Genomic DNA, 26,670 nt, shown 5'->3' with positions numbered 1-26,670 from the left:
TGCACTACTTTTGACCAGGGCCCTAATGTTAGTAGGACCCTATGGGCTCTGGTCAAAAGTAATGGATTAAATAGGGAATAGGGTGTCATTTAGGATCCAGACAGGTGGTCTTCTCTTATGGAGGCTCTGAGAATGGACTATGCTCTAGATGATCTCTCCTAGTGATCTCTAGACAATGGAGGCTCTGAGAATGGACTATGCTCTAGATGACCTCTCCTAGTGATCTCTAGACAATGGAGGCTCTGAGAATGGACTATGCTCTAGATGACCTCTCCTAGTGATCTCTAGACACTGGAGGCTCTGAGAATGGAATATGCTCTAGATGACCTCTCCTAGTGATCTCTAGACACTGGAGGCTCTGAGAATGGACTATGCTCTAGATGACCCCTCCTAGTGATCTCTAGACAATGGAGGCTCTGAGAATCGGCTATGCTCTAGATGACCCCTCCTAGGGATCTCTAGAGAATGGAAGCTCTGAGAATGGACTATGCTCTAGATGACTTGTCCTAGGGATTCTCTAGAGCAGGGGTGTCAAACTCAAATACCCAGTGGGCCAAAATGTAAAACCTGAACAAAGTCACGGGCCAACATTGAACAAATTAACCTTTTAATATGGACCCAAACAAGTTTTGCTTTAACATTGAATATGGAACAAGCATCGCTTATTACCATACAATATATAATTTAATAGTGGAGACATGCAAAATCGAATTTCAAATGAAAAAACACATCAATGGCATTCATTTATTAAATAAATAAAATTTAAATAAAAATTGTATGCCTCTTTTCTATTTGCAGCCTTCTGATTTAAATACCAAAATAAACTTTTTCCACTGGCTAATAATTTTACAAATAAAATGATAATAAATCAATCAACCATTCAAGCCCATGCCTAGTAGCAAGAAAAAGTGCATAAAGAAAACGTTAATTATTGCACACTGGTCTAATCTGATGTGCCCAAGCCAGATACCTGGCATCTCTTCTTGGATGCTAGTTCATCAATGTCTGGGCTCAAGCTCTGAGCTGAAGAAATCCTCAGTATCGAGCGAAGATGTTCATCAGTCAGACGTCTCCTGTGAGTTGTTTTGGTCATCTTCATCGAGGAGAAAAGTTGCTCGCATAGATAAGTGCTGCCGAACATGGAGAGCATCTGAGCAGCTTGGGTGCGGAGCTGAGGCATTGTGTCAGGGATGAACCGTGGAAACTGTGCGGCGCCCACAGCATCATACTTTGACTTCAGCGTGTCGTTGCACTGGAGTTCAATCAGCTCCATTTGGATGTTGGTTGGTGCATTTTCCACATCAACTGCGAAGGGATTACTAAGCAGTTCAAACTTGCATTTCTGGGCATCGAAGTCGGCAAATCGCCGGCTAAACTCAGCGGCGAGAACACTGAGTTTTTCAGCAAACTGTGCGCATGGGAACACGGCGGTAGAGATCTGCGCTTTTATGGATTGGCAGCAGGGAAAATGGCAAGGGTTTCCTTGCAGCATCTGATTCTCCCACAGGCACAGTTTAGTTTTGAAGGCCCTCACTGCAGCGTACATGTCTGTGATGATGCGCCCCCGCCCCTGAAGCTGCAGGTTCAGCGCATCGAGATGGCTCGAGATGTCACAGAGAAAGGCCAGCTCACACAGGAACTTTTGCTCCCGGAGCTCTGCTGTATCCTTCCCTTTGGTTTCCAGGAATTGACATATTTCCTCACGCAGCTCGAAACATCTGTTCAGTACTTTTCCTCTGCTTAGCCATCTCACCTCTGTGTGATACGGCACGTCTGCGTATTCCGAACCACACTCCTCCAGAAAAGATTTAAACTGGCGGTGATTTAGACCTTTGGCTCTTATAAAGTTAACTACCTGTGTTACTGTGGTCATAACATGTTCCATCTTTAGGTCTTTGGCACACAGTGCTTCCTGATGTATGATGCAGTAGTAAACAGTTAGCTCACCTGCACAGTTCTCTTCCCGCATCTTCTCCCGAACCATGCCCACCAGTCCACTCTTTTTACCGCACATCGCTGGCGCACCATCTGTCGTTAATCCAACGAGTTTATCCCACGGCAGCTTTATTTCAGTTACACATTTGGAAACCTCCTCAAAGATTTCCTTTCCTGTGGTTGTGCCATGCATTGATTTGAATCCTAATAGCTCCTCCGTAACACACAGATTTGAGTCCACTACACGGATGAAGACTGACAGCTGAGCAGTATCAGATGCGTCGCAGCTCTCATCCACAGCGAGGGAGAACGCAACAAAATCTTTTCCCTTTTCCATCAGCTGGTCATACAGATTGGTGGCAAGATCACATGTGCGATCAGCTACTGTGTTCCTGCTCAGGCTCACGTTTGAAAATGCTTGTTTTTTCTCTGGGCATACGAGGTCACAAACCTTCATCATGCACTTTTTCATGAACTCTCCCTCATTAAAGGGCCGGGCTGATTTTGCGATCTCTGCTGCCACTATATAACTAGCCTTTACAGCAGCCTCGTTTTGTGATGTGGCTTTTTTAAACATATTCTGTTGTGAAACCAAACTTATTTCCATCTCCTCTACTTTCTGGCTCCTTTGAGTCATGTCCAGGTCCTTGCATTTGTCATGGTGTTTCGTTTCATAGTGTCGTCTAATGTTGTACTCCTTACTTACAGCCACGTTGACTCCACAAACAAGACAAACAGGTTTGTCTTTTACATATGTAAACAGATATTCTGCCTCCCACTTGTCCAGAAAGCTCCTGTTTTCTGCCTTTCTTTTCGCCATTTTTGGGAAGGGTTAGCTCGCTGACAGTTGTAGCGTCTATGTTGCTATGACTACTGTCACAGAGGAGAGAGCGTTTCTGGGTCCTGTCCTGATTGGCGCGCGAAAACAGCAGAGCATTATGGGATTCGTAGTATTAGTGGTGAATGCGCTGTATATTACCGGCGGGCCAGCTCTAGTAGTAATTTGGTATTGTCTCGCGGGCCAAATATAATTACCCCGCGGGCCAAATTTGGCCCACGGGCCAGAGTTTGACACCCATGCTCTAGAGAATGGAGGCTCTGAGAATGGACTATGCTCTAGATGACCCCTCCTAGTGATCTCTAGACAATGGAGGCTCTGAGAATGGACTATGCTCTAGATGACCCCTCCTAGTGATCTCTAGACAATGGAGGCTCTGAGAATGGACTATGCTCTAGATCACCCCTCCTAGTGATCTCTAGACAATGGAGGCTCTGAGAATGGACTATGCTCTAGATGACCTCTTCTAGTGACCTCTAGACAATGGAGGCTCTGAGAATGGACTATGTTCTAGGTGACCTCTCCTAGTTATCTCTAGACAATGGAGGCTCTGAGAATGGACTATGCTCTAGATGACCCCTCCTAGTGATCTCTAGACAATGGAGGCTCTGAGAATCGGCTATGCTCTAGATGACCCCTCCTAGGGATCTCTAGAGAATGGAGGCTCTGAGAATGGACTATGCTCTAGATGACCCCTCCTAGTGATCTCTAGACAATGGAGGCTCTGAGAATGGACTATGTTCTAGGTGACCTCTCCTAGTGATCTCTAGACAATGGAGGCTCTGAGAATGGACTATGCTCTAGATGACCTCTCCTAGGGATCTCTAGACAATGGAGGCTCTGAGAATGGACTATGCTCTAGATGAACCCTCCTAGTGATCTCTAGACAATGGAGGCTCTGAGAATGGACTATGCTCTAGATGACCTCTCCTAGTGATCTCTCGACAATGGCAGCAAATAATTAGAATTTCTAGAACAGACATTCCCAGTCAAGTTAATATATGTGATGGGTGGACCGGCGACCATAATGAGTGTACTGTCTAACTGCTATCGTCTGAGTTGTTTTCCTGTTCTAGTAATTCTATGAAGGAACCAATGGCATGGGTCAGTGTAGAGTTTTAAATAAAACATTTTGTAACGGCATCCTGTTTGCTCCTGTTCATTTGATACATATTTTTTCATCATTAGTTGTTTACTTGTATTTTTTATGGAATTGTTTCCATTGACTTCCGTTATTTTTTTTTATGAATTTGCATTTACAAAATCATTTTGATGATCCAAATCACTTAGCAAGTTAAACTAGCCAGCAGGCTATCTACAGGACTGTTAGTTTGGATTTCCATGACAACAGCTTGAGGGGGAGAGAAGAGAGGACTGCAATGCCTCGTAGAGACCTTGAACCTTGTGTGGTGAGCTTCCAGTGCCTTTGTGGCTGCTGTTGAGTAGCATCAGCCACGTGGGTGCTAAACAGTGCTGGTGGAGAGGAGTGGCTATCTAGCTAACCATCTGCAAACCCGGAGGACGGGGAACGTGAGGCGACAGCGAGGTCCGTTGCTGAGGCAGCGGACCTCACCGTCTCTGACGCCGACTGACTGGCTCCCTCCGAGACCATCAACACTTCCTCGACTCTTGATACAATCTGAACTGCTTAAACTTCCAGAGAAACAATCCATCCTTCAGCTCCAATCCATCCTTCAGCTCCAATCCATCCTTCAGCTCCAATCCATCCTTCAGCTCCAATCCATCCTTCAGCTCCCATCCTGACTGACACTTTTACAATTGATTTTATTGTGACCTTTTTATATGTTTTTTTCTGATATGTTGTTTGCTCGTGGATTTCAGTTTGTATTGACCACTATATGAGTGTAATAAACACTTGAAAGAAAAACTATTTATTCTGGCCCTTAGTATCTTCAGAGCATGGTGCTGGAAATATCAGAGTTGTGGGGCCACAGAATATATGAGTAACTGTCATTGTCAACAGTTATGTAAGTGACTGTTAATTATTAGGGAGTGGGTTGTCATTGTTTGCAACAGTCAAAAGCTCAAAGTGAATCTTTAAAACACATTTTTTAAATTCCTGTACCAATACAGACGTCAAGCAAAGCACATGACTCCCCCTAATCATAATTGAATTACTCCATTGTCAGGGTCTCCGGATGTATCAATCCGTATTACGTATTCATAAGCAAACAGACAAGCCTTGGAATAACAGCACACCGTTTTGACAAGCTAGAGGCAAGATGACACGATGGCCTCCTTTCTCTAAGAACAAAGTGAAGGGAGTCTTGACTGACACATTCTATAGTCATACAATTCAAAAGACAATCCTCTTGATACTGACACAATTCTAATTGATTTGTTGGGAAGAGGGATGCTCATACTGCCCTGTAGAATGCCCCACCTGCCTTCTCTGAGGCAGCAATGGACATATATAAAACATCATGTTACTGCATCAGTCTCCTCAAGCTAAGCACAGTCACTGCAGTCGATGCAGCATTGTTTTCTCATGTTTCCTTCTGCTGTTTGCACTTCTGAAAGAGCATTTTTCTTCCAAAGTGATGATATACAGGTAACTGCCAAAATAAAGGAAACAACAAAATAAAGGAAACACCAACATAAAGACTCTTAACAAGGTGTTGATTCACCACGAGCCAGAACAGCTTCAATGCACCTTGACAAAGATTGTACAAGTGTCTGGAACTCTATTGGAGGGATTTGACACCATTATTCCACGATAATTACCATCATTTGGTGTTTTGTTGATAGTGGTGGAAAATGCTGTCTGAGGCGCCGCTCCAGAATCTTCCATAAGTGTTGAGATCCGTTGACAGACAGCCATGGCATATGGTTTACATCATTGTCATGCTCATCAAACCATTCAGTGATGGGGGCATTGTCATTCTATGGGGGCATAGCCATGACAGGCAAAATAATGGCCTGCCAATTTTTATACAGTTGAAGTCATAAGTTTACATAGACTTAGGTTAAAACTCGTTTTTCAACCATTCCACAAATTTCTTGTTAACAAACTATAGTTTTTGGCAAGTTCGTTCGGACATCTACTTTGTGCATGACACAAGTCATTTTTCCAACAATTGTTGACAGGTTATTTCACTTATAATTCCCTGTATCACAATTCCAGTGGGTCAGAAGATAACATACACTAAGTTGACTGTGTCTTTAAACAGCTTGGAAAATCCCAGAAAAATATGTAATGGTTTTAGAAGCTTCCGATAGACTAATTGACATCATTTGAGTCAATTGGAGGTGTACCTGTGGATGCATTTCAAGGCCTACCTTCAAACTCAGTGCCTCTTTGCTTGACATCATGGAAAATCAAAATAAATCAGCCAAGACCTCAGAAAAAACATTGTAGACCTCCACAAGTCTGGTTCATCCTTAGGAGCTATTTCCAAACGCCTGAATATACCACGTTCATCTGTACAAAAAATAGTACGCAAGTATAAACACCATGGGACCACGCAGCCGTCATACCGCTCAGGAAGAAGACGCGTTCTCTCCTAGAGATGAACGTACTTTGGTGTGAAAAGTGCAAATCAATCCCAGAACAACAGCAAAGGACCTTGTGAAGATGCTGGAGGAAACAGGTACTAATAACCTGAAAGGCCACTCAGCAAGGAAGAAGCCACTGCCCCAAACCCGCCATAAAATAGTCAGACTACGGTTTGCAACTGCACATGGCGACAAAGATCGTACTTTTTGGAGAAATATCCTCTGGTCTGATGAAACAAAAATATAACTGTTTGGCCATATGACCATCGTTATGTTTGGAGAAAAGGGGGAGGCTTGCAAGCCGAAGAACACCATCCCAACCGTGAAGCACGGGCGTGGCAGCATCATGTTTTGGGGATGCTTTGCTGCAGGAGGGACTGGTGCACTTCACAAAAATGATGGCTTCATGAGGAGGGAAAATGATGTGGATATATTGAAGAAACATCTGAAGACATCAGTCAGGAAATTAAAGCTTGGTCACAAATGGGTCTTCCTAATGGACAATGGCCCAAAGCAAACTCCCAAAGCTGTGGCAAAATGGCTTAAGTTAAGGACAACAAAGTCAAGGTATTGGAGTGGCCATCACAAAGCCCTGACCTCAATCCCATAGAACATTTGTGGGCAGAACTGAAAAAGCGTGTGCGAGCAAGGAGGCCTACAAACCTGACTCAGTTACACCAGCTCTGTCAGGAGGAATGGGCCAAAATTAACCCAACTTATTGTGGGAAGCTTGTGGAAGGCTACCCGAAACGTTTGACCCAAGTTAAACAATTTAAAGGCAATGCTACCAAATACCAATTGAGTGTATGTAAACTTCTGACACACTGGCAATGTGATGAAAGAAATAAAAGCTGAAATAAATAATTTTCTCTGCTATTATTCTGACATTTCACAATCTTAAAAAAAAGTGGTGATCCTAACCCTGGATCAACCCTGGTCCTGGAGAACGACCCTCCTGTAGGTTTTAACTCCAACCGTGTTGTTGGTTTATATTTAGGGTTATGTTTATTTTAAAACCATCTTATGTTATATATTTGATATAAGTTACCAAAATTCTGGTAGTTTACTGGTAAACTTTGAAAGTTTCCAGTAATATACCCTCCCTTTGCAACCCTTGGACATCTTTGATTGACATCTGCATGGCCTCAATTCAGTAAATAATTGATGCAGCTCAATGCCTAACAATGCCCTCAAGTTTAGACGTTTTTAAGGTCTAACCCCAAAAAATCTATTTTAGACAAACAAAACCTGAAACCTGAATGACAACCTAAATTGGGGCCCTCGCCTTCCACGTCCGTTTTAATCCTAAAGGTGTTAATTAAGGGACTTTCTCAATCCAAAATAAACGGTCTCAACCCAATAGCAGCAGGGCCAAAATCCCCCCCCCTCCCCGGCCCAGCACTGCCATCTCTCCCCGCCACCCCAGGCTGTTCATCTAAACCTGGTGCCACTCAGAAGTCTGATAGCACTATTCCCAATAGCACCTAATCAGATTCCTAACAAAGATAAGAAACGGTGGGCGATGGGGAGGAGGTAAGGAGAGACAGCCCGAGAGAGAGACCGGAGAGAGACGCACTCTTTTCAAAATAGCTTCCTATCTTGTTGTGAAATCCTCAGTGGCATTAGACCATTAGTGCCATTTCAGACCAGCCTAAGAAACGTTTGTCTGTATTATATGCTGAGTGAGTAATAGCCGTGGTAATGACCTTAGAGGAGATAATGGAGAAGCTTGGCACTCAGCACCTGCTCACCAACATGTTACAAACCACTACACCCCCGAGGACCGCTGGCCAATCAGTCACAAGTTTAACCTCTAACCCCGCCCCCACCGGCATCTACTGCCTGTCTGTCTGTCTGTCAATCTGACGTTGCCATGGCAGCAGGCATAACATAACAGTTAGGTAGAATGTTTGTTTTTATATTATAGCAAGTTTTTATGTTAAAGTATGCTGCGACCGTATGTGCTGGCAGAATTTCCAGTGGGGAAATTAAATAGTTAATCTGGTTTCATGTAAAAGAGATAAATTGAGAAGTAATATTGAGTTATTGTTACAAAAGGATCACAAGTTCAAAGGCCACTACAGATGTAGGATTTTAATTTGAACCAGTTTGCTACAGCAGGAAAATAACCCTGCAGCGACAGGAAATGTGAATTGTTTTGTGGATTATAATTAATGGACATTTTGAGGGGTTGATACATTTGTTCATAAGTGATCAAGTCAAATTTAAAATGGAAATGACAAACTTCAGAATCATTTTTAAAACTCAAATAAGCTACAAGTTGAACATTTCCTTCATTGCAGGAAATTTCTCCTGCGACAGGGTGATTAAATTAATATCCTACATCTGTACATGACAAAATCATATTCACAGTTCATATGTCACAAATCATACACTGCTCAAAAAAATAAAAGGGAACACTTAAACAACAAAATGTAACTCTAAGTCAATCACACTTCTGTAAAATCAAACTGTCCACTTAGGAACCAACACTGATTGACAATAAATTTCACATGCTGTTGTGCAAATGGAATAGACAACAGGTGGAAATTATAGGCAATTAGCAAGACACCATCAATAAAGGAGTGGTTCTGCAGGTGGTGACCACAGACCACTTCTCAGTTCCTATGCTTCCTGGCTGATGTTTTGGTCACTTTTGAATGCTGCCGGTGCTTTCACTCTAGTGGTAGCATGAAACGGAGTCTACAACTCACACAAGTGGCTCAGGTAGTGCAGCTCATCCACGATGGCACATCAATGCGAGCTGTGGCAAGAAGGTTTGCTGTGTCTGTCAGCGTAGTGTCCAGAGCATGGAGGCGCTACCAGGAGACAGGCCAGTACATCAGGAGACGTGGAGGAGGCCGTGGAGGGGAGGAGGCCGTGGAGACGTGGAGGAGCAACAACCCAGCAGCAAGACCGCTACCTCCGCCTTTGTGCAAGGAGGAGCAGGAGGAGCACTGCCAGAGCCCTGCAAAATGACCTCCAGCAGGCCACAAATGTGCATGTGTCTGCTCAAACGGTCAGAAACAGACTCCATGAGGGTGGTATGAGGGCCCGACGTCCACAGGTGGGGGTTGTGCTTACAGCCCAACACCATGCAGGACGTTTGGCATTTGCCAGAGAACACCAAGATTGGCAAATTCACCACTGGCACCCTGTGCTCTTCACAGATGAAAGCAGGTTCACACTGAGCACATGTGACAGACGTGACAGAGTCTGGAGACGCCGTGGAGAACGTTCTGCTGCCTGCAACATCCTCAAGCATGACCGGTTTGGCGGTGGGTCAGTCATGGTGTGCGGTGGCATTTCTTTGGGGGGCCTAACAGCCCTCCATGTGCTCGCCAGAGGTAGCCTGACTGCCATTAGGTACCGAGATGAGATCCTCAGACCCCTTGTGAGACCATATGCTGGTGCTGTTCGCCCTGGGTTCCTCCTAATGCAAGACAATGCTAGACCTCATGTGGCTGGAGTGTGTCAGCAGTTCCTGCAAGAGAAAGGCATTGATGCTATGGACTGGCCCACCCTTTCCCCAGACCTGAATCCAATTGAGCACATCTGGGACATCATGTCTCGCTCCATCCACCAACGCCACGTTGGCGGATGCTGTAGTCCAGGTCTGGGAGGAGATCCCTCAGGAGACCATCCGCAACCTCATCAGGAGCATGCCCAGGCGTTGTAGGGAGGTCATACAGGCACGTGGAGGTCACACACACTACTGAGCCTCATTTTGACTTGTTTTAAGGACATTACATCAAAGTTGGATCAGCCTGTAGTGTGGTTTTCCACTTTAATTTTGAGTGTGACTCCAAATCCAGACCTCCATGGGTTGATAAATGTCATTTCCATTGATAATTTTTTGTGTGATTTTGTTGTCAGCACATTCAACTATGTAAAGAAAAAATATTTAATAAGAATATTTTATTCATTCAGATCTAGGATGTGTTATTTTAGTGTTCCCTTTTGAGCAGTGTATTTATAGTCGTCTATATGTCACAAATCATATTTACAGTCGCCCATATGTCACAAATCATATTTACACTCATCCATATGTCACAAATCATATTTACACTCATCCATATGTCACAAATCATATTTACACTCATCCATATGTCACAAATCATATTTACACTCATCCATATGTCACAAATCATATTTACACTCATCCATATGTCACAAATCATATTTACACTCATCCATATGTCACAAATCAGATATAGATGACATGAACATACGGTAAATTATGACAGGACACAGGATCAATCTCATATGTTAACATGGCCTACTAGGGCCCGTTGAGGACATTCTATTTTAAAGCATGTTATCTCAGTCGAAGATCAACCTCATATGTTAACATGGCCCACTAGGGCAGTGTTTCCCAACCCTGGACCTGTTGGGAGTACTCGAGAACCAGGGTTGGGAAACACTGCCCTAGGGCCCTATGATGACATTCTGTTTTAAAGCCTGCCATCTCAGTCCAGGATCAACCTCATATGTTAACATGGCCCACTAGGGCCCTATGAGGACATTCTGTTTTAAAGCCTGCCATCTCAGTCCAGGATCAACCTCATATGTTAACATGACCCACTAGAGTCTCTTCTCTGGGTTACGGCTTACATAAAACACATGCTACTTTCTCTCCTGTCCCTGCTCTCACAGAGATTAGTATTTTCTGTATGGCACATGCTAATATGTTCACTAAGCAGACACTTTTATCCAGTGACCTACAGAACTGTCAATAAGGGCAGTGACACATATTCAGTATATGTGGCCCATACGGGAAGCGAACCCACAACCCTGGTGTTGCTAGCTTAGCACCATGCTCTAACCCTGGTGTTGCTAGTTTAGCACCAGGCTCTAATCCTGGTGTTGCTAGCTTAGCACCATGCTCCAACCCTGGTGTTGCTAGCTAAGCCGCATGCTCTAACCCTGGTGTTGCTAGTTTAGCACCATGCTCTAATCCTGGTGTTGCTAGTTAAGCCCCATGATCTAACCTTGGTGTTGCTAGCTTAGCACCATGCTCTAACCCTGGTGTTGCTAGTTTAGCACCATGCTCTAACCCTGGTGTTGCTAGTTTAGCACCATGCTCTAATCCTGGTGTTGCTAGCTTAGCACCATGCTCTAACCTTGGTGTTGCTAGCTAAGCCTCATGCTCTAACCCTGGTGTTGCTAGCTAAGCACCATGCTCTAACCCTGGTGTTGCTAGTTTAGCACCATGCTCTAACCCTGGTGTTGCTATCTAAGCCCCATGCTCTAACCCTGGTGTTGCTATCTAAGCCCCGTGCTCTAACCCTGGTGTTGCTATCTAAGCCCCGTGCTCTAACCCTGGTGTTGCTAGATAAGCCTCGTGCTCTAACTAACACACTGAGTCATCAGAACCATGTAGGAATCTCAGGTACAACAGTCAGTCAACCCCAATCTCACTAAGGGAGAAGAGAGCAGAAAGCATTTCATGTCTCAGTCATTTTGATTTGGAGCTGAACGTATTGAAACATCCCCTGTTCCACCATGGAAAACTTGCTGAGTGGTAGCCATGGTAACCCACTTGATCTTGCAGAAGCATAGGCTGTAGGGCTCGTGTCTCGCTGTGGCGACCGAGATACATGATAATATTATCCATTACTGTAAGACTGGAGAGAGCCATGTTTACTGTTCCTTACTGATTGCTTATTTCACTTTTGTTTATTATCTATTTCACTTGCTTTGGCAATGTAAACATGTTTCCCAATAAAGCCCTTTGAATTGAATAAAGCGAAACAGAGAGCGAGAGAGAGAATCATTCTTCTTCGCTGACCGGGTTCCTCTGTAACTAAACATGATTCAAATGAACTTCTCCAAGTGTGATGAAAGTTCCTCTTCTCTGTCAGTTCAGAAGGTAACAGGTCCTGATAGGAGTGTGGCTGGTCCCCAGGTCTGAGGATACGGCTTTCAAGAGAGAGAGAAGTAGCAAACATTCATTGTTGTTCGATCATGGTGTTCAAAAGAGATGAGTAGAACCTAATGAATTGATAATGAAAGAATTGACATGGACACATCTAAAACAAAATAGTGGATGTGGAAACTGAATTCTAGATGACATCTTGCCCCTGTATCACTTTGCCAAGGAGACCTATTGATCTCACAAAGGAAATGCATGTTCATGGAAGAGACAACATGAAGTTGTGATTTAAACCCTCCCTTCCTCTGTCTCACAACCAAAAAGACACCGCCACCCTCACGGAAAAGACACATTGACGCTCTTAAAGGCTTGGATTGATCTGTGCCCCAACACTACACTCTACAGAGCAAAGGGTTGGTACTGACAGGGAGAGGGGGTGTGTTCAAATCTCTCCCCATTCCAATCGCAACCAGACTCTGGCCTACTCTTTGAAGTGTGGCAACATCATGTCCGTTTCTGGTGGGCAGTGACGGTCCCTCCCAGTCCCATGTGTTGTCTCAGCTGGACACTTCCTAGTCCGTTGTGCTAACGGCTGTTATGCGAGACGGCCAAAAGAGGCCCAGGCTGGTACTGTCATACCCTTTTCACACTACAGCGCCAACCCAAACCATACTGTGCTGGCTCTTACTGTTTCACATTGTCCTTTCCACCACGGTTCAAACCACTACGGTGGATGCATAATCAGGCCAGCACAGTACGGCTGCACTTGGCTCGCTAGTGTTGAAAGCATATAGGCTGGTCGGAGGAGTCGGTACATGTTCCGTTGTATAAAAGCCTGGCAGTGTCTCAATAACTTGACATTGGATATGCTCCCTGGTGAACAGCTAGTGGGAAATGGACTTGGGCATACAGGGAAGGCAGGCAGGGATAACCACAGCCATAAATATACATGCATGTATACTGCTTCTATAGACAGAATTGTATGGCTCTGGGGATAACAGGAGAAATACAACTAGGGGCTCCATATCCTCTTCTTTTGGGTACGCCTTTCCATTCACTTTCCAAACAGGTGTGTAATTCTGAACATCTAAAGGTCATGAGCCCTCACGTTCTGATCATACAGTAATATGGGTTGTATCTTTGTGGTGCATCATGGGTGTGTTCATAAAGAGTACATCATTACTGTTCTGATCTACCATGAGGATGTTCCTGTGCTGCCTAGGTCGTGTGGTGGAAAGATACAGTGGTTGAAGGATGCCAGTGCACACCCTCAGCATGCTGACCTCAAAGACCTGGCTATCCCCTCAGCCACCGGCTTCCACTGTCCCCTCAGCCACTGGCTTCCACTGTCCCCTCAGCCACTGGCTTTCACTGTCCCCCTCAGCCACTGGCTTCCACTGGCCCCTCAGCCACTGGCTTCCACTGTCCCCCTCAGCCACTGGCTTCCACTGGCCCCTCAGCCACTGGCTTCCACTGGCCCCTCAGCCACTGGCTTCCACTGGCCCCTCAGCCACTGGCTTCCACTGGCCCCTCAGCCACTGGCTTCCACTGGCCCCTCAGCCACTGGCTTCCACTGGCCCCTCAGCCACTGGCTTCCACTGGCCCCTCAGCCACTGTCTTCCACTGTCCCCTCAGCCACTGGCTTCCACTGTCCCCTCAGCCACTGGCTTTCACTACCCCCCTCAACTCAGCCACTGGCTTTCACTACCCCCCTCAGCCACTGGCTTCCACTGTCCCCCTCAGCCACTGGCTTCCACTGTCCCCCTCAGCCACTGTCCCTTCAGCCACTGGCTTTCACTGTCCCCTCAGCCACCGGCTTTCACTGTCCCCTCAGCCACTGGCTTCCACTGTCCCCTCAGCCACTGGCTTTCACTGTCCCCTCAGCCACTGGCTTCCACTGTCCCCTCAGCCACTGGCTTCCACTGTCCCCTCAGCCACTGGCTTCCACTGTCCCCCCAGCCACTGGCTTTCACTGTCCCCTCAGCCACTGGCTTCCACTGTCCCCTCAGCCACTGGCTTCCACTGTCCCCTCAGCCACTAGCTTTCACTGTCCCCCTCAGCCACTGTCCCCTCAGCCACTGGCTTCCACTGTCCCCTCAGTCACTGGCTTCCACTGTCCCCTCAGCCACTGGCTTCCACTGTCCCCCTCAGCCACTGTCCCCTCAGCCACTGGCTTCCACTGTCCCCTCAGCCACTGGCTTCCACTGGCCCCTCAGCCACTGGCTTCCACTGGCCCCTCAGCCACTGGCTTCCACTGTCCCCTCAGCCACTGGCTTCCACTGTCCCCTCAGCCACTAGCTTTCACTGTCCCCCTCAGCCACTGTCCCCTCAGCCACTGGCTTCCACTGTCCCCCTCAGCCACTGGCTTCCACTGTCCCCTCAGCCACTGGCTTCCACTGTCCCCTCAATCCACACCTCACTATTTCTCCTGCTAAAACACTTTCCAGTGTAGTGGGCTTTACACATTATTTCAATGCATTTGCTAGTCCTTTTGGGTTAATAACGTGCTTCAAACAGTAAGCTGTATTTCAAGTATCATGCTCTGATGCACTTAGAGGCTACACATTCCCTCCTAAGTAGCTGAAAATGTTACATAAGCCAAGTTGGAATGGACATGTTCCGTTAAAATGTTATTGGCTATATTTTAAAATGGGTATTTTCAAATGCTTCTTCGCTAAGAGCTATGCCATTTCTAAGAGCTGAACCCTGAGAATCATCTCCTCTGTCTGCCCTGTGCATCTCCACTGGGTTGGTCAACATCCAGGGCTTATAGTGTTTGCTCTCTGCAACCAATTTAGCTGGAGGTAGTCAAAAAGGATTTATACCGTAGCACCTCACACATACAAACACACACACAGCCTCATACCGCAGCATCCCACACATGTCCTCACACACATCCTCCTCACAAATCCCCATCCAGGACAGAGCAAGTTGTCATCCCACAGTTTAATATACTGTGCAAACGCTACCGGGTGTTGCTCAAATAACATGTCTGAGGACCCACATCCGGTCTCAACCAAGGTGTCATTCAACAGCTTACTGGACTGTGAAAACGCTATGAAATGTTTCTAGAACATCACGCAAACATGTCTCAATATAGCCACAAATACTGCTCCCCCTGTAAAGTGTTCGTCTTTGCCGGAGTGCAAGATTATCATAAAATACATACATTGAATGCATAAACACAACAGTTTGCTAGCTTTCAGTAGCGCCAATGTCTATAGCTTCCTAGTGAGGCACTAACATCTCCCATAGTGTTAGAAGCACTACAGTACATAACCTGATGTGGAGCCAGTAGCTGCTACAGTACACAACCTGATGTGGAGTCAGTAGCTGCTACAGTACATAACCTGATGTGGAGTCAGTAGCTGCTACAGTACATAACCTGATGTGGAGTCAGTAGCTGCTACAGTACACAACCTGATGTGGAGTCAGTAGCTGCTACAGTACATAACCTGATGTGGAGTCAGTAGCTGCTACAGTACATAACCTGATGTGGAGTCAGTAGCTGCTACAGTACATAACCTGATGTGGAGTCAGTAGCTGCTACAGTACATAACCTGATGTGGAGTCAGTAGCTGTTACAGTACATAACCTGATGTGGAGCCAGTAGCTGCTACAGTACATAACGTGATGTGGAGCCAGTAGCTGCTACAGTACATAACCTGATGTGGAGTCAGTAGCTGCTACAGTACACAACCTGATGTGGAGTCAGTAGCTGCTACAGTACACAACCTGATGTGGAGTCAGTAGCTGCTACAGTACATAACCTGATGTGGAGTCAGTAGCTGCTACAGTACATAACCTGATGTGGAGTCAGTAGCTGCTACAGTACATAACCTGATGTGGAGTCAGTAGCTGCTACAGTACATAACCTGATGTGGAGTCAGTAGCTGCTACAGTACATAACCTGATGTGGAGCCAGTAGCTGCTACAGTACATAACGTGATGTGGAGCCAGTAGCTGCTACAGTACATAACCTGATGTGGAGTCAGTAGCTGCTACAGTACATAACCTGATGTGGAACCAGTAGCTGCTACAGTACATAACCTGATGTGGAGTCAGTAGCTGCTACAGTACATAACCTGATGTGGAGTCAGTAGCTGCTACAGTACATAACCTGATGTGGAGTCAGTAGCTGCTACAGTACATAACCTGATGTGGAACCAGTAGCTGCTACAGTACATAACCTGATGTGGAGTCAGTAGCTGCTACAGTACATAACCTGATGTGGAGTCAGTAGCTGCTACAGTACATAACCTGATGTGGAGTCAGTAGCTGCTACAGTACATAACCTGATGTAGAGTCAGTAGCTGCTACAGTACATAACCTGATGTGGAGTCAGTAGCTGCTACAGTACATAACCTGATGTGGAGTCAGTAGCTGCTACAGTACATAACCTGATGTGGAGTCAGTAGCTGCTACAGTACATAACCTGATGTAGAGTCAGTAGCTGCTACAGTACATAACCTGATGTGGAGCCAGCTGCTGCTACAGTACATAACCTGATGTAGAGTCAGTAGCTGCTACAGTACATAACCTGATGTGGAGTCAGTAGCTGCTACAGTACATAACCTGATGTGGAGTCAGTAGCTGCTACAGTACATAACCTGATGTGGAGTCAGTAGCTGCTACAGTACATAACCTGATGTGGAGTCAGTAGCTGCTACAGTACATAACCTGATGTGGAGCCAGCTGCTGCTACATTACATAACCTGATGTAGCGTCAGTAGCTGCTACAGTACATAACCTGATGTGGAACAAGCTGCTGCTACAGTACATAACCTGATGTAGAGTCAGTAGCTGCTACAGTACATAACCTGATGTGGAACCAGCTGCTGCTACAGTACAGTACAGTAAAGTACAGTACGTGCGTGTGTGTGAGAGAAGCTTTATCCAGATACTGCTGGTGGGCGGCGAGGGAGGGATGGTTACAGAGTGTGACCACAGATGGGAAAGGCCAAACCCACACAAACAGATTGTGAGGCTGTGATATCTGGCAAGCGGAGGGTGAAAAATAGCGTCGGTTTAAACTGTGAAGTCGACTGGAGAAGGATTGATTTGTGGTAACCCCGCAGAGCAGCTTCTGTGCAGCAGATTGATGCTTCATTGTGACAGACAGGAAGCCCAAACTGGGTCCAAGAGTCACATGATACTGTATTCACTAACAAGTCAAACTGGGTCCAAGATTCAAATGCTATATTCCTCACTAACAAAAGGGATGCATGTTCTGTGCTGCCTCTGCGGCCAATACTTAAGATAATCAATCTCTCTCTCTCACTCATCCAAACATTCAGACATGTAATATACGATCTGTATCCTGACGAGAGGGTGTGTAAAACAGAGATGCCTTTCATTTGTTGGCAACGGTGCTGAAGTGGTTGAAATAAACAGGAAACTTCAACCGATTAGACTGATCAACTCCTTTATGTAGCCTTCACTTAAATCATGGCAACTGTTCCTTGTGCTGAGAGAAGAACTGTCTTCAATACATTATGAAAGCTTGGTTGTCTCTCTCTCTCTCGTTGGTTCACTGAGAGAAGAACTGTCTTCAATACATTATGAAAGCTTGGTTGTCTCTCTCTCTCTCGTTGGTTCACTGAGAGAAGAACTGTCTTCAATACATTATGAAAGCTTGGTTGTCTCTCTCTCTCTCGTTGGTTCACTGAGAGAAGAACTGTCTTCAATACATTATGAAAGCTTGGTTGCCTCTCTCTCTCGTTGGTTCACTGAGAGAAGAACTGTCTTCAATACATTATGAAAGCTTGGTTGTCTCTCTCTCTCGTTGGTTCACTGAGAGAAGAACTGTCTTCAATACATTATGAAAGCTTGGTTGTCTCTCTCTCTCGTTGGTTCACTGAGAGAAGAACTGTCTTCAATACATTATGAAAGCTTGGTTGTCTCTCTCTCTCGTTGGTTCACTGAGAGAAGAACTGTCTTCCATACATTATGAAAGCTTGGTTGTCTCTCTCTCTCGTTGGTTCACTGAGAGAAGAACTGTCTTTAATACATTATGAAAGCTTGGTTGTCTCTCTCTCTCGTTGGTTCACTGAGAGAATAACTGTCTTCAATACATTATGAAAGCTTGGTTGTCTCTCTCTCATTGGTTCACTGAGAGAAGAACTGTCTTCAATACATTATGACACTAGCTACATATTCCCAGCTCAGTTGAATTATAATTCCAGAGCTACATATATGAGTGCACTCCTCTGGATGTCTTGGGCCAAAAGGACAACCCAAGTCATCCAAGCATTACATTCCTCGCTCCCTATGAAAGCTTTCTATAGGCCTTCTGTGAATCTGTGACATTCCAAAACGGCAAACCTTCTGTCAAATGAAGGAATTACATGATTATGTAAAAGGTCTGTTGTTTGAGAAAATCATAGACGAATCTGTAATGTAGCGATATGAATACGTACTCAGAATACAATACATATCTGTAATGGAACACCATTGGGAAGTATTCACACCCCCTTGACTTAAACATTTTGTTGTGTTACTGCCTGAATTGAAAATGGATTAAATATACAGTATATATTTTATACATAATAGCCCATCATGAACAAAGTGAAAACATGTTTTTAGAAATGTTTACACATTTATTGAAAATGAAATACAGACATGAGTCAATACATGTTAGTATCACCATTGGCTGTGATTACAGCAGCGAGTCTTTCTGGGAGAGATTACAGCTGTGAGACTAAGAGCTTTGCACACCTGGATTGTGCAATATTTGCACATTTTTATTTTTACAATTCTTCAAGCTCTGTTAAGTTGGTTGCTGATCATTGCTGGAGAGCCATTTTCAAGTCTTGCCATAGATTTTCAAGCCGATTTAAGTCAAAACTGTAACTAGGCTACTCAACGTTGTCTTGGTAAGCAACTCCAATGTATATTTGGCCTTGTGTTTCAGGTTGTTGTCCAGCTGAAAGGTTAATTTGTCTTCCAGTGTCTGGTGGAAAGCAGACTGAACAAGGTTTTCTTCTAGGACTAAAATATTCCATAACCTGATGCAGTCACCACCATGCTTGAGAAAATGCCACATTCTTTTGCTGTTTTATTTGACTTTTTTTGCAAACAGGAAGCATGAGTTGGAATATTTTTAATCTGTACAGGCTTCTTTCTTTTCACTCTGTCATTTAGGTTAGTATTGTGGAGTAACTACAATGTTGTTGATCCATCCTCAGGTTTCTCCATTAAACTCAGTAACTGTTCTAAAGTCACCATTGGCCTCATGGTGAAATACCTGAGCAGTTTCCTTCCTCTCAGGCAACCGAGTTAGGAAGGACGTCTGTATCTTTGTAGTGACTGGGTGTATTATGCGACACGCGAAGCACATCTTCACTCCTTAACATATGTTGATCCATCAGGTTTGCCAGAACAAAGGGATTGAATCCTTCTTTTACCTTTATTTAACTAGTGAAGTTAAGAACAAATTCTTATTTTCAATGACGGCCTAGGAACAGTGGGTTAACTGCCTGTTCAGGGGCAGAATGACAGATTTGTACCATGTCAGCTCGGGGATTTGAACATGAAACCTTTCGGTTACTAGTCCAATGCTCTAACCACTAGGCTACCCTGCCGCCCCATTCTTGACTTGACTTTGATTTCAGCTTTTCATTTGTAGAAATGTCAAAAAAACATAATTCTTGTTTGACATTATGGAGTATTGTGTGCAGGCCAAAGACACAAACTCTAAATTTTAAATTCAGGCTGTAACAACAAAATGTGGGAAAAGTCAAGGGGAGTGAACACTTCCTGAAGGCACTATAAGTCTGGTCGCTATTATATTAGCTAATTACTCTGTCATGTGATACACTAGATTGACCTCAATCACACAAACACACACACTTTGTAGTTAATTACTCGTTTACTTTTGGACTTTGACTTTTAACATTCTAATGACTTGTTTTCATTATGCACAAGCTAATATTTCAGAGGTCGCAAAAGAACAAAAACAACAGCCGACCGGTATGTTTGTTAGTGGTTGATTTTACAAAATCTACATTAGCTCTAATCTAAAATCATTAGAATTTCAGTTGGTGCAACCACCCAGTGTGGGTTAAAGATAGCCACGACCAACTCCACTAGACCACTGTATCCAACCTCTCACCCTGTGAGCCACCTGCACCAGCTCAGAGCTTCTTTCCTTTCAGCCTCTCTGATGGGGGTTTATTTTGTCTGGACTAAAAACAGTCAACTGCTGATACACAAATACAGTGATATGGTCTATACACGCATTTTGGATTTTGAGTGAAGAGGCGTCTGGCAGCGGTAGACATTACAACTCCAACTTCTCTGAAGTACTGTATCCCCACATATCTCCCTCTGAGCCACCTTACAACTCCAACTTCTCTGAAGTACTGTATCCCCACATCTCTCCCTTTGAGCCACCTTACAACTCCAACTTCTCTGAAGTACTGTATCCCCAAATATCTCCCTCTGAGCCACCTTACAACTCCAACTTCTCTGAAGTACTGTATCCCCACATCTCTACCTCTGAGCCACCTTACAACTCCAACTTCTCTGAAGTACTGTATCCCCACATCTCTCCCTCTGAGTCACCTTACAACTCCAACTTCTCTGAAGTACTGTATCCCCACATCTCTCCCTCTGAGCCACCTTACAACTCCAACTTCTCTGAAGTACTGTATCCCCACATCTCTCCCTCTGAGTCACCTTACAACTCCAACTTCTCTGAAGTACTGTATCCCCACATCTCTCCCTCTGAGCCACCTTACAACTCCAACTTCTCTGAAGTACTGTATCCCCACATCTCTCCCTCTGAGCCACCTTACAACTCCAACTTCTCTGAAGTACTGTATCCCCACATCTCTCCCTCTGAGCCACCTTACAACTCCAACTTCTCTGAAGTACTGTATCCCCCCACATCTCTCCCTCTGAGCCACCTTACAACTCCAACTTCTCTGAAGTACTGTATCCCCACATCTCTCCCTCTGAGCCACCTTACAACTCCAACTTCTCTGAAGTACTGTATCCCCACATCTCTCCCTCTGAGTCACCTTACAACTCCAACTTCTCTGAAGTACTGTATCCCCACATCTCTCCCTCTGAGCCACCTTCGTCCCTCAGCACTTCCTCCCAAACGTGGAAAACACAGGGACTGATTTAGACCTGGGACACCAGGTGGGTGCAATTCATTATCAGGTAGAACAGAAAACCCTGCAGGCTCCGGACCTCGTAGGGTAAGAGTTGAATACCCCTGCCCTATATAGTGCACTACTTTTGATAAGGCTCTCTGTCTAATGTAGTGCACTACATAAGGAATAGGGTGCCATTTGGGAAACATACACTTTCTAAGACAGGCCCGCTCTGCCTCGAGCATTAGGCAGGATGAATAAATGCATGTGATCCAGCTCGCTGGAATGGGAATGATGCATATTCCCGTTTGTGTCTGCATGGCTGACTTCACCGTAGTAACTGTTGAGGAGGCTAGGAGGCCATGTAATCCATCAGTAAATGCTTGTCCTTGACATTAATTCATCCTGGTTGAATAATGAATGATACCAAAGAAGGTCTTGTGTACCACTGTTGGGCATGAGGATAACTCGCCTCTACACCACCATCTCTTTGACTGTGTCCAAAATGCCACCCCAGTCCTTATTTAGTGCAATACTTTTGACCAAGGCCCATGGTAGAAAGTAGTGCACTAAATAGGGAATAGGGTGCCATTTGGGATGTAGCCCTTTTGTGAGATATTAAACATTGATCATATATTCTAATGTGTTCGTTATATTTTACACGCTTCCTTCTTTATCCCGAGTCTTCTTTCCTCTGATGGACTGGTAGGTCTCTACGTATGGAAAAAATATAGCATCTTGCTGTACTGCTAGAGATAGTCTTCGTGTGTGTGTGTGTGTGTGTGTGTGTGTGTGTGTGTAGCTGGCAGTCTTACCTTGAGGTGCGTCGGCATCACAGGTCTTGGTAGTCCAAGTGGTATTATTCTCTGGTGGCATCGGGCTCTGATCAAACACACACACAAAAAGAGGCATGTTTCTCTTCTCCATAGCAAACAAAGTATCCAGTACTGTTTGTTTGCTATAATATGAAGGATGTGCACTTAAACTAAATAAGCGTACACAGTTTTCCATTCAACTCAACTGCAATCCAGAAAATAAACATGTATGGTCATCATTGTATTCCACCAAGGTGTGTAGCTAAGGCAGCTAAGGTAGCTAATGAGGCTAATGTGGCTAATGAGCCTAATACAGCTAATGTAGCTAATGAGGCTAAGGCAGCTAATGTAGCTAATGTGGCTAATGAGGCTAATGTAGCTAATGAGGCTAAGGCAGCTAATGTAGTTAATGCACTAATATAGTTAATGTAGCTAATGAGGCTAAGGCAGCTAATGCACTAATGCAACTAATGTAGCTAATATAATAACTGTTCGTTATCATATTTTGTTATGCTGCCATTTACATTTAAAAGCACATGTTTATCCTTCAACCAATCATGAACCAAAGCCTTTAGGAGGATTCAGGAGGATGGAACCTTCACTCCTTCAGGAGGATTCGGGAGGATGTAAACCTCACTCCTTCAGGAGGATTCAGGAGGATGGAACCCTCACTCCTTTAGGAGGATTCAGGAGGATGGAACCCTCACACCTTTAGGAGGATTCAGGAGGATGGAACTCTCACTCCTTTTAGAAGATTCAGGAGGATGGAACCCTCACTTCTTTAGGAGGATTCAGGAGGATGGAACCCTCACTCCTTTAGGAGGGTTCAGGAGGATGTAACCCTCACTCCTTTAGGAGGATTCAGGAGGATGGAACCCTCACTCATTTAGGAGGAGTCAGGAGGATGGAACCCACTCTCCTTCAGGAAGAGTCAGGAGGATGAAACCCTCACTCCATCAGGAGGATGGAACCCTCACTCCTTCACGAGGATTCAGGAGGATGGAACCCTCACTCCTCACTCCTTCAGTTTGTTAGATATAATCCACCCAAATTGACAGTGAAACCCAAATGGAAGAATGTTATAGCAGGGTTTAAGTTATAAATCCCCTGGTTCCCTGTTCCAATGGATCAGGAGGAGACAATGGTATTAAGGACAGAGAGAGAGATGATGAATGAGGCTGGGTATAGGGGTGACCAGTATTGGTGTGTGTTTGTGATGTGGATTTGCACTCATTAAAATATCTTTGCTTAGAGTTCTAACATTATTAATGACTTGCTTTTTTACACAAGATATGACCCCTCCCCCCCAGACACTCTCAACCTTTTGAAGAACATATCAAGACCATTTCAAGGACAGCTTTTTTCCATCTGCGGAACATTGTAAAAATCAGAAACTTTCTGTCCAAAAATGATGCAGAAAAGTTAATCCATGCTTTTGTCACTTCTAGGTTAAACTACTGCAATGCTCTACTTTCCGGCTCTACTTTCCGGCTACCTGGATAAAGCACTAAATAAACTTCAGTTAGTGCTAAACACGGCTGCTAGAATCCTGACTAAAACCAAAAAATTTGAACATATTACTCCAGTGCTAGCCTCCCTACACTGGCTTCCTGTTAAGGCAAGGGCTGATTTCAAGGTTTTACTGCTAACCTACAAAGAATTACATGGGCTTGCTCCTACTTATCTTCCTGAATTGGTCCTGCAGTACATACCTACATGTACCCTATGGTCACAAGACGCAGGCCTCCTTACTGTCCCTAGAATTTTTAAGCAAACAGCTGGAGGCAGGGCTTTCTCTTATTGAGCAACATTTTTGTGGAATGGTCTGCCTACCCATGTGAGAGACGCAGACTTGGTCTCAACCTTTAAGTCTTTATTGAAGACTCATCTCTTCAGTAGGTCCTATGATTGAGTGTAGTCTGGACCAGGAGTGTGAAGGTGAACGGAAAGGCACTGGAGCAACGAACCGCCCTTGCTGCCTCCGCCTGGCCGGTTCCCCTCTTTCCACTGGGATTCTCTGCCTCTAACCCTATTAAGTCACTGGCTTACTGGTGCTCTTCCATGCCGTCCCTAGCAGGGGTGAGTCACTTGCTTACTGGTGCTCTTCCATGCCGTCCCTAGCAGGGGTGCGTCACTTGAGTGGGTTGAGTCACGGACGTGATCTTCCTGTCCGGGTTGGCGCCCTCCACCCCCTTGGGTTGTGCCGTGGCGGAGATCTTTGTGGACTATACTCGGCCTTGTCTCAGGATGGTAAGTTGGTGGTTGAAGATATTCCTCTATTGGTGTGGGGGCTGTGCTTTGGCAAAGTGGGTGGGGTTATATCCTGCCTGTTTGGCCCTGTCCGGGGGTATCGTCGGACGGGGCCACAGTGTCTCCCAACCCCTACTGCCTCAGCCTCCAATATTTACTCTGCCGTAGTTTGTGTCGGGGGGCTAGGGTCAGTCTGTTATATCTGGAGTATTTCTCCTGTCTTAACTGGTGTCCTGTGTGAATTTAAGTATGCTCTCTCTAATTCTCTCTTTCTTTTTCTCTCTTTCTTTCACTGTCTCGGAGGACCTGAGCCCTAGGACCATGCCTCAGGACTACCTGGCATGATGACTCCTTGCTGTCCCAAGTCCACCTGGTCGTGCTGCTGCTCCAGATTCAACTGTTCTGCCTGTGGCTATGACCTGTTCACCGGAAGTGCTACATGTCCCAGACCTGCTGTTTTCAACTCTATAGAGACAGCAGGAGCGGTAGAGATACTCTGAATGATCGGCTATGAAAAGCCAACTGACATTTACTCCTGAGGTGCTGACCTATTGCACCCTCGACAACCATTGTGATTGTTATTATTTAACCCTGCTGGTCATCTATGAACATTTGAACATCTTGGCCATGTTCTGTTATAATCTCCACCCGGCACAGCCAAAAGAGGACTGACCACCCCCTTAGCCTGGTTCCTCTCTAGGTTTCTTCCTAGGTTCTGGGCTTTCTAGGGAATTTTTCCTAGCCACCGTGCTTCTACACCTGCATTGCTTGCTGTTTGGGATTTTAGGCTGGGTTTTTGTACAGCACTTTGTGACATCAGCTGATGTAAGAAGGTCTTTATAAATACATTTGATTGATTGATTGACCCCCCCAGACACACCCCCACCCCCTCCACCCCACCCCAGACCGCCCAGACACACACACACACACATACCCCATCCCCAGACACACCCAGCCCTCCCCCACACACCCAGCCTGGGGTCACCTGCAGCAGGTAGTTCTGGCTCCCGTACATGACGTACTGCGGGGCCAGGCTGTAGATCATGAAGCTGGTGTGAAGGACAATCAGCAGTAGAATCATGCAGAGGAAGAGGAGGGCCTGGGGACGGGTTCTCTTGGGTCTGATCTTGTACAGCTGTCAGACAACACAGTTCAGTTAGATTAGTATGTCTGCTGTCAGACAACACAGTTCAGTTAGATTAGTATGTCTGCTGTCAGACAACACAGTTCAGTTAGATTAGTATGTCTGCTGTCAGACAACACAGTTCAGTTAGATTAGTATGTCTGCTGTCAGACAACACAGTTCAGTTAGATTAGTATGTCTGCTGTCAGACAACACAGTTCAGTTAGATTAGTATGTCTGATGTCAGACAACACAGTTCAGTTAGATTAGTATGTCTGCTGTCAGACAACACAGTTCAGTTCATGATTACGTCTGTTGTCAGTTAGGTGATTACGTCTGTCGTCAGTTAGGTGATTACGTCTGCCATCACTTAGGTGATTACGTCTGTTGTCAGTTAGGTGATTACGTCTGTTGTCAGTTAGGTGATTACGTCTGCAGTCAGTTAGGTGATTACCTCTGTTGTCAGTTAGGTGATTACGTCTGCTGTCAGTTAGGTGATTACGTCTGTCGTCAGTTAGGTGATTACGTCTGTTGTCAGTTAGGTGATTACGTCTGTTGTCAGTTAGGTGATTACGTCTGCAGTCAGTTAGGTGATTACGTCTGCAGTCAGTTAGGTGATTACCTCTGTTGTCAGTTAGGTGATTACGTCTGCTGTCAGTTAGGTTATTATGTCTGTCGTCAGTTAGGTGATAATGTCTGTCATCAGTTAGGTGATTACGTCTGTCACCAGTTAGGTGATTGCGTCTGCTGTCAGTTAGGTGATTACCTCTGTTGTCAGTTAGGTGATTACCTCTGTCGTCAGTTAGGTGATTACCTCTGTCGTCAGTTAGGTGATTACGTCTGTTGTCAGTTAGGTGATTACGTCTGTCGTCAGTTAGGTGATTACGTCTGTCGTCAGTTAGGTGATTACGTCTGTTGTCAGTTAGGTGATTACGTCTGTTGTCAGTTAGGTGATTACGTCTGTTGTCAGTTAGGTGATTACGTCTGCAGTCAGTTAGGTGATTACCTCTGTTGTCAGTTAGGTGATTATGTCTGCTGTCAGTTAGGTGATTACCTCTGCTGTCAGTTAGGTGATTACCTCTGCTGTCAGTTAGGTGATTACGTCTGTCGTCAGTTAGGTGATTATGTCTGCTGTCAGTTAGGTGATTACGTCTGCCGTCAGTTAGGTGATTACGTCTGCTGTCAGTTAGGTGATTACGTCTGTTGTCAGTTAGGTG

At 45.1% G+C, this 26,670-nt stretch overlaps 1 protein-coding gene across 3 annotated transcripts in view; it reads right to left on the bottom strand.

Annotated features, from left to right (window-relative positions):
- The window catches only part of LOC110516668 (lysosomal cobalamin transport escort protein LMBD1), a 261,287-nt gene that overhangs the window by 53,709 nt on the left and 180,908 nt on the right, over nucleotides 1-26,670 (bottom strand). For 2 of the 3 annotated variants that reach the window (XM_036960939.1, XM_036960941.1), the window contains 2 exons: nucleotides 25,301-25,465; nucleotides 22,081-22,147 (listed from right to left, as the gene is read on the bottom strand). In XM_036960939.1, the coding sequence (XP_036816834.1) occupies nucleotides 22,081-22,147; nucleotides 25,301-25,465 (232 nt within the window). The remainder of the gene's footprint in view (nucleotides 1-22,080; nucleotides 22,148-25,300; nucleotides 25,466-26,670) is intronic. The other variant, XM_036960940.1, reaches the window with a different exon arrangement.

This window comes from Oncorhynchus mykiss, chromosome 23, assembly GCF_013265735.2.
Source record: "Oncorhynchus mykiss isolate Arlee chromosome 23, USDA_OmykA_1.1, whole genome shotgun sequence".
Classification (NCBI taxonomy): domain Eukaryota; kingdom Metazoa; phylum Chordata; class Actinopteri; order Salmoniformes; family Salmonidae; genus Oncorhynchus; species Oncorhynchus mykiss.
This window is presented reverse-complemented; position numbering and strand designations above follow the sequence as displayed.